Source organism: Trichosurus vulpecula, chromosome 1 (genome assembly GCF_011100635.1).
Source record: "Trichosurus vulpecula isolate mTriVul1 chromosome 1, mTriVul1.pri, whole genome shotgun sequence".
In the NCBI taxonomy this organism is placed as follows: Eukaryota; Metazoa; Chordata; class Mammalia; order Diprotodontia; family Phalangeridae; genus Trichosurus; species Trichosurus vulpecula.
In genome coordinates, this window is record NC_050573.1 from 69,833,162 (window position 1) to 69,849,269 (window position 16,108).

General features: G+C 51.4%; 2 protein-coding genes across 4 annotated transcripts in view; one reads left to right on the forward strand and one right to left on the reverse strand.

Annotated features, from left to right (window-relative positions):
- On the forward strand, positions 1-10,026 carry MPND (MPN domain containing). Of its 2 annotated transcripts, XM_036735482.1 has the most exons (13): positions 1-266; positions 665-927; positions 1,308-1,541; positions 3,186-3,357; positions 3,859-3,943; positions 4,145-4,241; positions 4,970-5,042; positions 5,153-5,229; positions 5,876-6,044; positions 6,278-6,348; positions 8,127-8,216; positions 8,459-8,551; positions 9,505-10,026. In XM_036735482.1, the coding sequence occupies exons 1-13, from the start codon at positions 260-262 to the stop codon at positions 9,589-9,591; spliced, it is 1,518 nt and encodes a 505-aa protein (XP_036591377.1). In that variant the 5' UTR covers positions 1-259; the 3' UTR covers positions 9,592-10,026. The 2 variants fall into 2 exon arrangements, with proteins under 2 accessions (XP_036591377.1, XP_036591384.1); XM_036735489.1 differs by lacking the exons at positions 8,127-8,216; positions 8,459-8,551; positions 9,505-10,026 and adding an exon at positions 6,663-6,927.
- Positions 10,027-12,554: 2,528 nt separating this feature from the next.
- Positions 12,555-16,108, reverse strand: part of SH3GL1 (SH3 domain containing GRB2 like 1, endophilin A2) — an 84,475-nt gene continuing 80,921 nt past the window's right edge. For both annotated transcript variants that reach the window (XM_036735538.1, XM_036735529.1), the window contains exon 10: positions 12,555-15,729. In XM_036735538.1, the coding sequence (XP_036591433.1) occupies positions 15,533-15,729 (197 nt within the window). In that variant the 3' untranslated portion in view covers positions 12,555-15,532. The remainder of the gene's footprint in view (positions 15,730-16,108) is intronic.

Below are 16,108 nucleotides of genomic sequence, written 5' to 3' on the forward strand. Positions count from 1 at the left end.
TGGGCTTGGGCTGTACCTCAGTTTACCCATTTTCCCGGCGGGATCCACTCGCCCAGGAGCGGGGGTGGTGGAGGGAGGGGGGCGGCGGGAGCCCGTCACCCTGAGCCCTCCACCCCACCTCCTCGCTCCGGCCGGGCGCGGGGTCCGGGGCGGGGACACACGGAACAGCGTCACGTGCCGGGAAGGAAGCAGCCGGAGCCGGCGCGGAGCCGGGCGAGCAGAGGCGGAGCGGAGGGGCCGGGCAGGGCCGGGCCGAGCCATGGCAGGTACCCAGGCCGGGGGTGGGAGCCCCGGTCCAGAGAGGAGCGTGCGGACCCGGGGGCGGGACCCACGGACGCGCCCCCCCAGCCCAAGGCCGGCCCCCGAGGGTCCTGGCCGGGCCTCCTCTTCCCCATCCCCGCCTGCTCGCCCGGGCCTCGCCTGGATCCCCTCTAGCCCTGGTCCAACCTCTCCCGGGATCCTGAGCCCTTCCCCACAGACCTGGCCTGGCTCTTGACGACCCCCACCCCAGCATTCCCGGCCCCCCCATCCCCACGCCCACTGCTGCCTCCCCACCCCCTTGGCAGCTTCCCCAATGCCTCGGCCCCTCGCCAGTGTGCCCCATGCCCAGCCTGGGCCTCCGCCCATGCCCACTTTGCTCCCTCCTGCCTTTCCGTGTGCTCAGCCCTAGATCCCCAGTCCCCCGCTGGGGCCGGCCTCGCCGGAGAGGAGGCGCTGGAGGAGGAAGAGGAGGAGCCGGAGCCAGGCCCCGAGAACCCCGAGGAATCTGAGAAGGCAGCCCCGGGCTGCGGCCCGGGCGGTGGGGCCGGTGGGCCGGGAGGGGGCGGGCGCGGCTGCGTGCTGACCCGGCGAGGAATCACGCTGCGGGTGCTGCTCAAAGATGCCCTCATCGAGCCCGGCTCCGGGGTCCTCTCCATCTACTACCTGGTGAGAGCCCGGGCACCCAGCACCGTTCCGACCCCACCGCCCTTCCCTGGGCTGCAGTTCCCTGGTCCATAAAATGAGGCTGGGTGGGGTGGGCAGGGCAGGGCGGTTGGATGTTCTGGTTCTACAGCCCTCCCACCTCCGACCCGTCCATCCTCTGGGTTCTAAGCACCTCTACCACCACCACCACCCCCGGCCACTGCTTAGAAATAGGACTCTGGGCGAGTGTCTTCTTCAACCTGAGCCCCAGTTTTCCTGTCTGTGGAGCAATTCTGGAGTTGAGTTTGGGGGCTAGTCCCGTATTTACTACAGGAAAGCACTGCTCTTACTCCGGGCTTGTCCCTTCCTTCTGCCCCTCTTCTTCCCTTCCTTTCCCATGCCAGGGGAAGAAATTCATTGGGGATCTCCTGCCAGATGGGAAGATCACCTGGCAAGAGACTGGCCAGGTCTTCAACTCACCCAGTGCTTGGGCCACCTATTGCAAGAAGCTGGTGAACCCAGCCAAGAAGTCAGGCTGTGGGTGGGCCTCGGTCAAGTACAAGGGGCAGAAGTTGGACCAGTACAAGGCCACTTGGCTGAAACGGCACCAGCCCAATGCTCCCTCTGCTGCAGAGGAGGTGAGGTTGAACTGGAGGTGGGCTGAGGGGGCTGGGTGAAACTGGTCCTTTCTTTCTCCGTCAATAATATCTCACATTTCTATAGCAGTTTCACAGATTACCACAACTGTCGGAGGTCAGAGTGCAAGGATTATTACCCCCAGTTGTAAACAGGCTTAGAGAATATAGTAAAAGAAGAAGTTGGGATTTGAACATGGGTACTCTTACCATTTAATTGCCACATTAACACATCCATTCCAATCACTCAAGACTTTGCTGGACTTTCTCCAAACCATTCCCCTAATCCCCCTGGTATGGTTCAGCCTTTGTGAACAAAGATCTAAAATAGTAAGTGTTGACTATGTCAGAAGTAGGAGAGATCCCTGGGGTCTGGGGGGTGGTCAAGTCAGACCTCTTAAAGGTGGGCCTGAAGGATAGAAATAGGATGTGAGAGAATGGCTTGGTTAAACCCATAGAGATGCAAATGAATTTAATATTTTGAAGGGGTTAGGCAAAGTCCAGGCCAGCAAAGACTCAGGGAACTACAGGATAAGGGAGGGAGAAGAGGTTGCAGAGGGAGGCTGGGGCCAGCTAATCAAAGCCTTCAAACACCCTTTGAAAAATGGAGACTTTGGGGGCAGTGGAAGCCATAGATGGGTGAGAAATGTGACCAGAATTGGGCTTGAGAGGAGGAAGTCCACACTGGAACTGGGTTCGGATCTCAGCTGGGACGCTTAATGGGCAAGACACTTAACTTTTATGAACTTTGGTTTCCTCATCTAGAAGATGATAGACATTCTTAGCTATAAAATAATTCTTGAACTACTGACCTCAGGGTTGTTATGAGGAAGGTGCTATGGAAACCTTGGAGGGCCATAGAAACAGGATGGGTTAGGATTCTTAGGGAATATCATTCTGAAGACCTCAGCAGAAAGGACCAGAAGAGCAGCGCCTGGCGGGGGGCGGGCCACAGAAGCCCAGGCTAGAGCCAGGGCCCCAGGGATAGGGACTGAACACTGAAGTGGGAGAAATGGCACTGGTTCAAAGATCATTGGTTTAGCCCTCTTGGCATCATTGCTTATTGTAGCCAGTAGGGGGCACTAGGCTAAGAGAATTTCAGGTTGGAAGGGACCTTAGAAATCTGAGTCCCAGGAAAAGGTTCTGAACATTTTTTGTGTCTTGGACCCCTTTTGCAGTCTGATGTAACCTACGGACGGACCTCATCTCAGAATAATTAAAGTACATAAAATAAAATGCACGAGATTAGAAAGGAAACAAATTACATCAGATTGCACACCACCTTGGGGAGGAGAGGGAGGAGGAGGAAAAATTTAGAACTCAAAGTCTTATAAAAGTGAATGTTGAAAACTAAAAATAAATAAATAACTTAAGAAAAATAAAAACATTTCCAAAATATTTTTTAAAAATAAGTTCATAGACCCCTAAGAGCCCCTGATCTAGGCCAGCTGTCTCATTTTGCAGATGGGGAAACTGAGACCCAGAAAGTCCGAGGACCTTTCCCAAGGCCACATAGGTAGTAAACAGCAGAGCTGGGATTCAGACTCCCGTTTGCTGACTACCGGTCCATTGTCCTTTCCACTAGGCCTCCAGGCCTGACTCTGGACTGCCTAAATGACCAGGCTCTGTTTGTTTCTATGTACATAGAGCCTGGTCAGCGAGGGTGAGGAGGAAGAACTGTTAGAGGAAGAAGAGGAGGAAGCAGCAGTGGCACGGGAAGGGAAGATGCTGACCCCAGCCTCAACCTCAACCCCGGTTTTCTTGGAAGAAAAGGGCAGGAAGCAGCTGGGAAAAGTCCTGACAGAGTCTCCCAACCCAGGTATGTATGGGCCCCTCTGAGAGTAGCAAGATCCTGGAGCTGGGAATCGGGAAGTCTGGGATGGGAGGCTTGGCTCTGTTCCTGATGCACTGTCACCTTAGGCAAATCTCATCATCCCTCAGCCTTAGTCTCCTCGTATATAACATGCCCATCCTCTCGACCTTCTAGAGTGGGATCGTAAGGGCCAAAGAAAAGACTGACTGGAAAAACCTTTGGGTGGGATCTACACAGTGTTCTCGGGTAGAAATGAGGCATTCATCCCCACTTACCCAGTAAAAGAATTTTTATAAATTGTCTTTATGTGGTGTGTAAAATTTGCATCGATTTTCCCCACACCTCATGATCTGATTTCTTTTTCTCCCCAGCCCTCTGCCTGATTTTTCTTAGTCTTGTTCTCCAGCCTTGACCCAGTCCTTTTCCCAGAGAGCTGGGTTTATGTATAGGGGTACGGCAAGGGTTGATTCTTCTCTCCTCTCCCCACCCCCACATTTTCCTTCACAGAGGCTGGACCCCCTGGGAAGCGGCCGGAGAACAAGGGCCGGGTGCCAGTCCGATACTGCACCCTGGGCAGCCGGGATTTGGCCAGGTTAGCCCTGCTATCCTGCTCTAGTCCTGGCAAGGAAACCATTGGCCTAAAGCTCTCAGCACAGGCACCCCCTATAGCTCCCGGGCAGAGGCTGAAGGGCTTTGAGCTGGGGATGGGGTGGGGGCTTTTTTTCCCTGGGGGCTGTACCCCATGGGAGGGAAGAACCTGTGCCTGAGGTTGTGGGGGCTCCTGGGCCTGCAGGAATCCGCATACCCTCGTCGAGGTGACATCCTTCACAGCCATCAACAAGTTCCAGCCTTTCAACGTGTCCGTGTCTAGCAACGTGCTGCTTTTACTGGTGTGTGGCCCCCGCAGTCTGGCCTCTGTACTCTTGAGCCTCCCTGCTTCTGTCCTTCCTGGGTATTCCTGAGCCTCTCCTCCCTTTCTTTTCTGTCCCCCTGGGTCTCTTCCTCTGTCCCTTTGGAGTTGCCTTGTCTTTTTTCTTAGCCCTGTAGCCTTCTGATTTCCCCTGTTCCCTCAGACTTCCTCCCCTCCTTCTTCTATCTCTCTGGACCCTCCTCCTTCCTTCCTACGTTCCCAGTGGATAGACATGTGGAAGCTGACATGGGTGCAAAGTCCAGAAGGGGAGGGCGTGAGTAGCCAGGATGTGTCCCACAGACTCCGGAAGCTGGAGCTTGGGCATATTTTAGCTAGATCAGGTTTTTTGAAATTCCATGACCTATATAAGGGGACAGTTGTGATGAGTGTTATTCTGCCCCTCTCCCCAGTGCAGTTATGGCTTCTGGTAAAGCCCTAGAGGATCAGAGAAATCCCCAAAGACAGACTCATCCAGGGGAGGTGGGGCCTGGCCCTGCCCTGGGACACAAATTAAAGATAGTGACCAGGGCTTCCTTAAATTTTGCCCAGGGATTTGCCAGAGCCCAAGGTCTGCAGAGGGGGAGGGGAGGAAGAATTGGGGGCATGATGACTTGACTATTGGGCATCTCTGATGAACTGGTTTTGGTGGCAGTAGTGCAAGTCTTGGCTACTCCTCTGATCCTCCCTGTCCCCATCCTCTGGTCCCAGGACTTCCACAGCCACCTGACGAGGAGTGAGGTCGTGGGCTACCTTGGAGGTCGCTGGGACACCAACAGCCAGTGTGGGTACCTGTTAAGCCAGGGGAAAGGTTGGGGAGGGCAGGAAGGCTTGGAAAAGCCCAGCAGCTCTTGGCACCCACTCTGATACCCCTTCTTGTCCCACCTTGGGCAGTGCTAACGGTGCTGAGAGCCTTCCCCTGCAGGAGCCGTCTGGGCGATGCTGACACAGCAGCTGCCATTGAGGAGGAGGTGGGCCTAATGTAGGACTGGGGGCAGGGGAATGGGACTAGTTTGTCTTCAACTCCTTTAACATCTATTGGTGGCATTTGGCGATGGGTAGAAGAGGGGATGAGGGGGCATGTGTGTAGTTTGTGTGTGTTTGCTTGTGTGTTGATGACAATAACAACTCATATAGAATTTTAAGGCTTACAAAGCATTTTTCATCAAATAGTCCCGTGAGGAAGGCATTACAAGTGTTATTTTTGTCAGAGACATCAGCAAACCAAGACTCAAGAAAAGTGACTTGCCCCAAGACACATAGAAAGTGGCAGATCCTGAATTCAAACCCGGGTCTCTCCTGACTCCAACACTTCCATTCGACTTTTTCCTAATGCATGTTCTTACATTCCCTCTGTGAGATAGATAGTCCCAGGATCATTATTTCTATTTTAGATGTGGATATACAGAGGCTGGCAGAGGTTAAGTGACTGACCCATGGCCCCACACCTCGTGGGATTCAAACCCAGGTCTCTTGACTCTTAAGTGCAGCCCTTTTCATTATGCCCTGCATATATGTGTATCCATGCGTACCTCTTGGGTAGGGGGTGTGTACCTTGTGGGTAGGGTGAACCTGTGTGTCTTATCTCTGTCTCCTTCATCCCCTTACCCTCCCCAGATCTGCCAGAGCCTGTTCCTTCGTGGCCTGTCCCTGGTGGGCTGGTACCACAGTCACCCCTACAGCCCAGCCCTGCCCTCCCTGCAGGACATCGATGCCCAGATGGACTATCAGCTCAAGCTGCAGGGCAGCAGCAACAGCTTCCAGCCCTGCCTTGCCCTGGTTTGCGGTGAGCTCAGCTTGAGGCTTGTACCCAGGAGGCCCAGGCTGGGGGGGAAGGAAAGAGAGGGGTTATATAGCTTCTAGGAAGACTAATGCAGACCAGGATGCCACCAGGCCTGGTTTAATAATTGAACTTGGCATGAGAAATAAGCAACCCAGGTAGCAGAGAAGGGAGTGATTGCCAAGCCCATCTCCTTCCCAATTTCTTCCTGACTTTAGCACTTTCTTTTCTTTTCCCAGCCCCTTATTACTCTGGAAACCAGGGGCCTGAGTCCAAGATTTCTCCATTTTGGGTGATGCCACCACCAGAGGTAGGTAATGGTTGCCAATCCAGAGCAGAACATGGGGATCTTATGTTAGGGGAGGGACTGGGGGGGGGGAACAGTGGGCAAAAGAAGAATCAAGGGCCTTCTGAATTCTCCAAAGCACATTATTCTGTTAAGTAGAAATACTTTGAAAATTGGTGACCCCTCTCTACACTGTGTGTGGTGTGCCTCAGTTGACCAGAATACTGGCATTCCAACTCCTTGCAATTCTGCAGTGCACCCAAAGGCCCCCAAAATGCTGTCTTCAGTCTCCCATCAGTGAAGGGGGATGGATAAGTATTTTTACCTCCACTTTACAGATAAGGACATGGAGGCTCAGACAGGTCAGATGATGTGCTCAGAGACACAGGTGTTGGAACAAGGATTTGAACCTAGTTCTCTTGGCTTCAGGACATACTTGACCCCAGGATCACTGGACGTGGGAGTCAGGAGAGCTGGGCTTGACCCTCAGCTCTGACCATGGGCAAGTCATCCACCTCCTTTGACCCTTCCCTTTACCTGTCTCATGGGGACAGTAAACACTGCTGGCATGGCTTGAGTAGGGTTGTCGTGCAGAGGCGCATCACTAGAGGAATGGGCATATTTATGAGATCATACAGTGCTCAAGCTGAAAGGGCCTCAGAGCCCAGCTGGTCCAGTGCCCTCATTTTACAGAGTTGAAACCTGACACTTGGAGAGAGGTTTAACCTCTCTCTGAAGCCACACAGGTCCTAAGGAGGGCCAGGATTCAAACCCACATCCTCTGATCCTAGAACCAGTACTTTCCTCACTGTGCTGGTGGTGCCACCTCCCTCCTGGGCCTGTAGCATCTACCGACACTGGTGACCTCATCCATCTGAAATTGTTTAAAAAATTTATTTTAGTTTTCAGCATTCACTTCCATAAGATTTTGAGCTCTAAATTTTCTCCCCATCCCTCCCAAGGTGGCATGCAATCTGCTATAGCTCATCCTTCTGAATTACACAGAACACTGTAATTATAACTAGAATGGATGAGTGTAGTGCAGAACTCTCCCCAATAAGGAGTCACCTTGTAACACCTTGAGAATGCTGGGGAGGGGGGGCGTGGAGGCGGGGTTTGGAATGGAAATTTGACTCCAGAAGGGGACAGACACATCTTTCAGTGGATGGCCCTTGCTTGACTGATCCCTCAGGGTCACTGCCCTGAGTTGGAATGGTAGGGACAACAGCCACAGCCTCCACACTCACAGAATGTTAGAACTGAGAGGGGCTGGAGAGATCACCAGGAAACAAGGCAGAAAAACAGGTGACTTGTCCAAGGTCACGTAGCCAGTGAAGGCACTGAGTTCACAGCAGACTTGCATTTGAATTCTGGCCCTGCCCCTTCCTAGCTGTAGAACTTCAGGCAAGTAATTTTCCATCTACAGACTTCAGTTTGCTCATTTAGAAAACAAGCTTGTGTTGGAAAATGTGTTGGACTTGATGATTTAAGAGACCATCTTAAAAGGCTACAATCCTGCAATTCAGTTAATCTAATCAGTGTTTATTGGGAGCCTACTATGTGCCAAGCACTGGGAATACAAAGAAAAAGCAGAAATGGTTTGCTTCTGCCCTCAAGGAGCTTACAGTCTAATGGGACATACAATATGTATGTATAAATAGGTAGTAGGGCTGAGATTCAAACCCACATCCACTAACTCCCGTTCTTTCTACTTTACTATCCAGCCTTCTACTGGGCTTCTTCAGAAAGAGGTGTGGGTGGAGGAGGATGGGGGGATGATCCAAGCCTACCCTTTTCTACAGCAAAGGCCCAATGACTATGGGATCCCCATGGAGGTAGAGATGACATACATCCAGGATGGGTTCCTGACCAATGACATCCTCCATGAAATGGTGAGACCGTAGGATCTGGGGAGATCAGGTGAAAGGCAGAGCCTGGAAACCTGGGGTCTGATGTATGGGGGGAGAGGGGAGGAGGTTGTGAATGGAAAGAGTTCACTAGGTCCCAGAATCCCAGGCTAGCCCTGGAGCTCACAGTTCCAGAAAGGTTGGGCCCTTCCCAGGCCTGGAGCTGACTGGTACTGACACTTTTTCCTGCCTCACTCTGGCCCTACCATCCCCACCGCCTGATGTAGATGTTGCTGGTGGACTTTTACAAAGGAGCCCCAGATGTGGTCAAGTTTCAAGACCTGTGGAACCAAGAGCAGACCTATCTAGACAAGCTGAAGGTGAGAAGGAATCATCCCCAGTCCAGCATGCACCTCTACTTTTATGGCGCGCTCTCAGCCTCTAGGATGGTGTCTTGCACACAGTATTTGCTGACTTGATTTGGAGGCCAGAGTTCCAGTGGCAAGCAAGCAGTTGGCAGATTCACAAATTAATTCATGAATTAACGAATTAATGGTTCTCTCTAGCCTCTTCCCAAGTGTAACTGCATGTTTGTGGACTTGATTGTGACCTAGGTATGTTTGAATTATGTAAGGATTTCTTTCACACTGGAGAGCTAAACTCCTAAGACACATGTAACTTGTAGTTTATACCAAAACCAGTGGCATGCATTTGAGAGTTGTTGTTCCATTACTCTGAAAACTGGGACAGCCAGCTGGTGCCGGACCTGGAGTCAGGAAAATCCAAGTCTGAATCCAGCCTCAGATACTTACTAGCTGCATGAACCTGGCCAAGCCCCTTAACCTCCTTCAACCTCCATAAAACTGGGACAATGCCAGCACCTACCTTACATGCACTTTGTAAAATTTCAGGTGCCGTATCAACACTGTTATTACCAGGGAGGATGTTGAGTGCTGCCTTCCCCTCCCCTGGTAGATCCCTTCTTGACTCCTGAGATTGTGCTTTTCCTGCAGTCTCCTAAACTAGGAAGCACCGCTGGTGGGCAGTGCTCCAAGTTCTTGCTTATACCTTAGTAGGAATGAGATGATCAGCTCCTGTGTTGTTAGGCCAGTCTCATGATTTTGCTGAGAGGGGTGGTAGCTCTGTGTGACCATAGGCAAGCCACAACGTTCTTGAGTCTATTTTCTGAGCTTAAAGAGTTAGAGATTTATCCCTCACTTGTCACTCAGGCTTGGGGATATTTCTATACAAAGTTTGAGGTGGGAATGGGCCAGAAAGTGTTCTCAGGAATTTTGGGGGGCCTGATCCCCTAACTGCTGGGTTTTCATTTCAGGTCTCCTTGGCCAGCAGGACACCGAAGGACCAAGGTCTATGCCATGTCTTGGAACAGGTCTACTGTCTCCTTAAGAACAGCAGTTGAGGCCAGACAGCTTCTGGATTCTGATGTGCTAAAGGGAGGCGGGGAGAACTGATGCCCCACAGCCCAAAGGCAGCCAGCCTCTGTGAACTTGTGAACCATGTAAACTTCTGAGGCAGGAGCTGGTTGTTAATGGGGGTGACCAGTTACTTTGTACTACTGACCATTGCCCTCAAGGTGGGAAGGTGTCTGGCCCTAAGGATGGGGGGTTGGGGAGATGCCACATCTAGAGGAGCCAGACCAGGCTTGTCTGTGTTTCTCCAGTTCTTTGCTGTGTTGCATGTCAAGTGTCTCTGTTCCCCCTGCCCTGTGGGCCCTGGGCTGTAGGATGTAAGTGGTTGGGGGTGGGGGGGCACAGTTGTTGCTGTGCCAGTTCATTCAGGTGTAACTTATTTGTGCAATGGTAGTGTTCAGACAGTAAAGTGGAAAAAAGAGAAATAACCGCGTCACGTTCTCGGCCAGTATTTCTGACTGTCAGAGGGAAGCCAGGCCCAGGGCTTAGGGGCCTCCCTGGAACCTAGAAAGTAGTGTTTCGAGGGACTCAAGCCATTTCAGTGGGCAAACTTCAGCAGAGCTGCCGGCTGGACACACAGCAGTGCGGGTGTAACAGGTATGCCAAGCAAGGCAGCTGCAGAACCAGTTAGCCCCTGATGGCCACAGCACAGTGGAAAGTCAGAAGATGTGGGTTCGAATCCTGCTGGCCCCTCCGTATACTCCTTTAAGGTCTACAGATGCTTTACATGCATTAGTTCATTTTATCCCCCACAACTCTTGAGAAATAGGTGCTCTTCCTGCTATTTTACACGTGAGGAAACTGAAGCTGAGAGGTTGACTTGCTGAGGGTTCCACAGCTAGCAACTGCCTGAGACTGCTTGTCCTGGCTCCAATCCCGCTGCTCTGGCCACTACATCATGCTGCCTCATGTTTACCAGCTGGGGGTGATCCAGGACGAGGCCTGTTTCCCCATTTATAAAACAAGCCTGTCATCAGAAGAGTGCTTTGTGAACTTGAAATTGCCATAAAAATGAGAATTATTAGTATTGCTTTCTCACTTCTGAGCCTCAGTGTCTGTGACTCTAAAATGGGCCTACGTGTCTGCTTCACAGGCAGTGATGGTGTGAGGCTAAAATCAAATAAAGGAGCTCATGAGTCAAGGCCTCTGGACAGCACAGTACCACAAATCAAGGCAACATTATAAAGTGGGCAGAGTAGTGCTGGCCGTTAAAAATGGAGGCTGTCCACTGACTTGCCCAAATGACTCCTGCCACTGGCTGCTCCTCCACCCCCATCTTACATAACAATGTAGCCCTTCTTGCCAAGGCCAGCCCATCCGTGCACAAACAATCCCATCACACTTCATCCATCCAGGAGTTTGCCCCCTCTATCATCCCCACTCTCCCTTCAACATCTCCCCATCTGGCTGCTCCTCTACTGCCTACAGATTCTCCTATGTCTCCATCCAACTCCACTAACTACTGTCCCTTCTTTGCTGGAGAAGGATATCCACAGCAGGTGCTTCCTCCTCCCACTCTCAACTCCCAACAATCTGGCTTCGGACATCAATCAAAGCAGCTCTCTCCAAAGTCACCAATTATGTCTTTAATTGACAAGTCTGATGGCCTTTCCATCACCCTCCTTTACCTCTCTGCAGTCTAACACGGTTGATCACCCTCTCCTCCTCGATACTCTTTCTAGGTTTTTGGTCCTCCTGACTGCTCCTTTGTTGTAGCTTCATCCAGGTCATGCCCAATAAGCAAGGGTGTCCTGGGCTTCCTTTTCTTCTCCCCCCTTCATTTGATCTCATCAGCTCCTACAGATTAAATTATCATCTCTATGCCAATCTCAAACTAGATGGATGTCCTGTGGACATTTTAAGCTCAGTACGTCCAAAACTTAACTCATTAAGTCCCATCAAGCCCTCCTTACTTCCAAACTTCCCTATTTGCTGCTGAGGGTACCACCACATCTTCCCAGACTCAAAAGCTAGGCATGGTCCCTCGACTCCTCGATACCTCTCACCCCCCGCATCCAATTTATTGCTTGGACCTTTCGATTTTACCTTCACACCATCTCACGTATGCCCCGTTGTCTCCTCTGGCTCTGCTGTCACCCTAGTATTAGATGTTCATCCCGTGCCAGGATTATTCCAATAGCCTGCCAACCTTAAGTCCTTCCTCATTTAGCTGTCAAAATGATCTTCCAAAGGAGGTCTGACCTTGTCACCTCGCTACAATAAGCTCCACTGGCTCCTTATCACCTCCAAGATCAAATATAAAATACCCTGCCATTCAAAGGCCTTCATAAACTCCCCCTCTCCCTTCCAGTGTTCTACCTCAGCTCACCATAGCCTCTTCAGTCCAGCGATGCTGCCTCCTGGCTCTTCTGTGAACAAGCTATTTTAGCTCTTTGCTCCAAGCATTTTTAGTGACTTTCCCACGCCTAGAATGCTCTTTCATCTGCTGGCTTCCCTTAAATTTCAGCTAAAATCCCACCTGCTCCAAGAAGTCTTTCCCAACCCTTCTTAATTCTAGGGCCTTTCTTCTGTTGCTTATTTCCTGTTTATAGTTTTTTGTGTAGAGTTGTTTGCATGCTGACTCCCCCGTTAGACTGAACTCCTTGAGAGCAGGGACTGTCTTTTGCACTTCTTTATATCCCCAGCTTATGCCTAGCACATAGTAGGCACGTAACACTTATTGACTGACCATTGGTGTTTAACAGTGTGACGTAGCAAGAGCACTGGCTCCAAATCCCAACTGCATGACCTTGGGCAGGCATTTAATCTTTCTGGACCTCAGGCACCTGCAGAATGAAGTTGTGCTACTTCTAAATCCTATGACAACTTCACAAGCTGCCAGCTAACTCTCCTTTTGCGCCTTCTCTGGCAAAGAATTCCCAGAATGGCTTGCTTAGTGAAAAAATTCTGAAATATTTCCTACCAGAGACAATGAAAGGTAAAGGAGAGGGTCTTAGAAAGAGAAAACATTTAATACTTTTTTTAAATCAAGATTACAATTCGATTTGCCCTAGACAAAGGAGAAACTGTAACAAAAGTTATATTGATCATCTGAAGACACTCTGCTCCCCTACCTCCCCCCAACTGAATGCAATGGTGGCTCCTGGTGGCCTATGGGAATGATGATGATATGGCTAATCTACACCTCCATCCTCTCCTTTTCATACTCAAGTCTAGAACTGAGTGAATAGAAGCCAAAAGGCTTGTGAAGACCTAAGTGGCACCACTGGACTCCAGGCTGGGACTATAGGAATTCTACCATTACTGGGTCCTGTGAAGCTATTTCATATTGCTGCTCCTGGGGCTGGCCCAAGAGTCTTCGGGACCCTAGGGACCTGCCCCCAATTGGTACAGGACCACTGGGATGAGTGGAGGAGGGAAAATACCTGATGGGCAGGAAGCTGGGTCCCAACTCTGACATAGCTCAGCACCAGGTGATGGGGTGGGGGCAGGAGACACTGACACAGGGGAAGAGGGAGGTGCAGCAAGGAACAGGTGATGAGAGAGAAATCGTAAAGGAGAGTCCAGGACAGGGAAGGGGTGCCACAGTGAAGTCTGGTAGGTTTCTCAGAGAGGGTTCAGTTCATCAAACTCTTTGTGCTTAACCGTTCAAAGGAGGAGGTTGGCTTGTTGGGGGCTTGGCAACCCAGAGAGGCGGGAGCCTCTGCTGGCCCCTGTGGTCCCATGTTTTGTTTTGTGGGGAAGGAGGACCCTGGCAGTGCCAATGTAATAGCAGCTGCCACATGAGTAACAAACATACATCAACATGCTCAGTTAAAAGAAAAGTTAAAAGGATACATTGCTTTCTGTATCTGTCACACTGCCAGGTAAGAGGAGCAAAGAGAGGGAGGCAGTGTCTGCAAACGAGGCAATAACTCTTGTGTTTAGAAGAGTGAAGCTGAGGAGATGACACGGGGCAGAAGTGCTGCTGGAGGAGGGTAGTGGGGCTGGGCTGCACAGGGCAATGCTCTTCTCTGGGTGGGGGTTGTACATAGCTGTGCCTGTTTCTTAGGGCTTGGCCCCCAACTGTCATGCTCTTCCCCCTCTCCCAGCTGGCCCGGGGGTGTCAGGGGAGTCTATTGTGCCCTGGGTGATCTTCAGGCTGTCAAGGAGGTGGTGTCTACACAAAACTTTAGCTTTCTGGTCAGAGAAGCCACAAGGGGACATCGCTAAAGGGATCTGGGACCCATTGCCTGCAATGGGCTGTGGCTGAGCCAGGGGCTCCTGGAATCAGAAGGACGCAAATCTGAGGAGAATTTAAAAGCCAGACCATGGAACAAACTGCCTCTTACTTCTACCTCAAAATCACCATAGTATAGGTAAGTCTCCAAAGCCTGGCCTACATTGCCACAACTAACATTAGCTCCTGCCAAGGAGGAGGGAAAGGGGGGGAGAGGAGAAGAGAGAGGGAGAGAGAGAGAGAGGGAGAGAGAGAGAGAGAGAGAGACAGAGAGAATACCAAATTTCTTATTTCAGCCAGTTAAGGCAGCAGAGCCTGAGGCAAGAGGGCCATGACCTCCATAGGGACCTGGCTGGCACCTGCAGGAATAGTCCCCAATCCCAGCTCAAGTCCTAACCTCCAACCTCCAAGAAGAAGGCTGCAAGCAAGCAAGGCACGCTAGGGCCAGCCCCACAGGGGAAAGGGGTTGGCTTTCCTGTGCTTTGGTCCCGTGGCCCAATGACTCAGCTGCCAACCTTTGGCCACAGCCAGCAAAGAGAGCAATCAGACCAGCAGGGGAAGAACAGAGCAGATGAAGCTGTTTCCACAGTATTCCTCCATTCCCTAAAGACCACACAGACCATTTCTTAGGAGATTCTTGGTTGTGGCCCCAGGGCATACACTTGGTACTGCTTTATCAGCAGTGCAGGTCTTTTCCCAGTCTGGTTCAGAGAAGGGGGCAGAATCTTCCAAGTCAACTTGGGGATCTCAACGAGTGGGAACAAGTGATAGCTAGGGCCTGGGGTAGGGGTGAGAGGTTGAGAATTTCTATGGCTGTGGACTGGGGAACCAGGCAACCCTCAAAAGACAGAGGGACAGCCTCTGAAAGTTCCTCGGTAGGGAGCCAGAGCAGGGTAGCAATGGCTGCTCAGGCATGGAAGCATTTAGAGAGGAAGCTTAGTGTTTCAAAGAGCACCTTAGTGTTACCCCTTTGTATGGGAGCCTCACAGCCAAGTCCAGTCCCAACTGAGAGTCGAGGGACTGGCTGAGAGGGGGAGCGTGGCTAGTGGAGTCAGTTGAGTAAATGAGTCCTGTCCACCCAGGCCCCTCAGAAGCAGCAAATGGAGGGGGAATGAAGAAGGGACAAAGTCTGGAGATGGAAGTTGGGAGTACAAGGTGAAAGGAGGGAGGATGCTCCCCTCCCCACCAAAAAAAGCTTGGGTGGTCACTAGTGTCTTATGTAAACCTAGGTGATTTAAACAAACTGTGTTTCTCCACTTCCATCACCATAAACACCACAAGACCCGCCCCCCCTACACTGATTAAAACTTACTGGTTCATCCTTCTTTGCCTATACTCAACATGTAACTCAACTAGGTAGCATCCACTGCTTAGTCTTCCCAGGGCAGGCTAAGCCTGATCACAGGTGTCAGGACTTAGGGGCTTTGCTGCCTGAACCTTTGCCAAAGGACTGGGGGGGTGGGGGGGGGGTGGGGGGCAGGGAGAGGAGGCAGCAAGCTCCTTGAGGTCTCTCAGGAAGTACCAAATCCTTGGGAAGGATGGAGTTGAGGGGACACCCAGTCCAGATAATCTGACACCTTTCTGGCATGGGCAGGGTTAATACTATCCCATTTGTCTTCCAGTGAGAGACTGGTGTCACCAGGAACAAAATGGAATGCAGGAGATCAGGCCTGGCCTTCCTCATCATGGGGAGGAACAGGAGAAAGGAGGAGGAAGGGAGGACAGGGAGGGAGGTGTGGAGAGCAGCCGTTTCACTGAGGTAGTGGGACCAGCACCTCCACATAGTTGAGGGGGAAGAAGCCTGACTGGCCGTTGATCATGCCTTCGTACCAGTTCTCATCAATCTGGTTGGTCAGCGTGATGATGTCACCCTCCCGGAAGCCCAGTTCCCCATCGTTCTCAGGCTCAAAGTCATATAGGGCCTTGCAGCTGGGCTGGTCCAGAGGCGCTAAGGAAGAGAGACAGAGCAGAGGTGAGTGACTAGGGCCTCCCTAGGGTATGGATCAGCATAGATGATGACTGCCAGTCCCTGATTCAGCTGGGTTATTGCCTTATTTCCTAGTGAATGTATCATTCGTTACTATACGAGCCTGGAGATTCCTTCCAAGTCCATAAAGACCCTATGATTCTGTCACTGTCTTTGCCTGAGAACCTATAATCCTCCTACCCTATGAAACTTCTCTGGCTTTCAAGATCCCCCAGTCTGTCGTCTTTCACTACCCACTCCTTCCCCACTCCCCGAGTTCACACATGATTTCTTCTGTGGGAATGCTCCCTTTACTGACAAGGATGTATTTTCTGGCAATGAGTCCCTCTCCCCTTGGGCA

Bases quoted from the DNA above. Each gene is read 5' to 3' on its own strand.
- MPND (XM_036735482.1), top strand. The intron at 4,242-4,969 runs GTGTGTGGCCCC...CTCTGGTCCCAG, and splicing joins GCAACGTGCTGCTTTTACTG to GACTTCCACAGCCACCTGAC. The intron at 8,552-9,504 runs GTGAGAAGGAAT...TTTTCATTTCAG, and splicing joins CCTATCTAGACAAGCTGAAG to GTCTCCTTGGCCAGCAGGAC.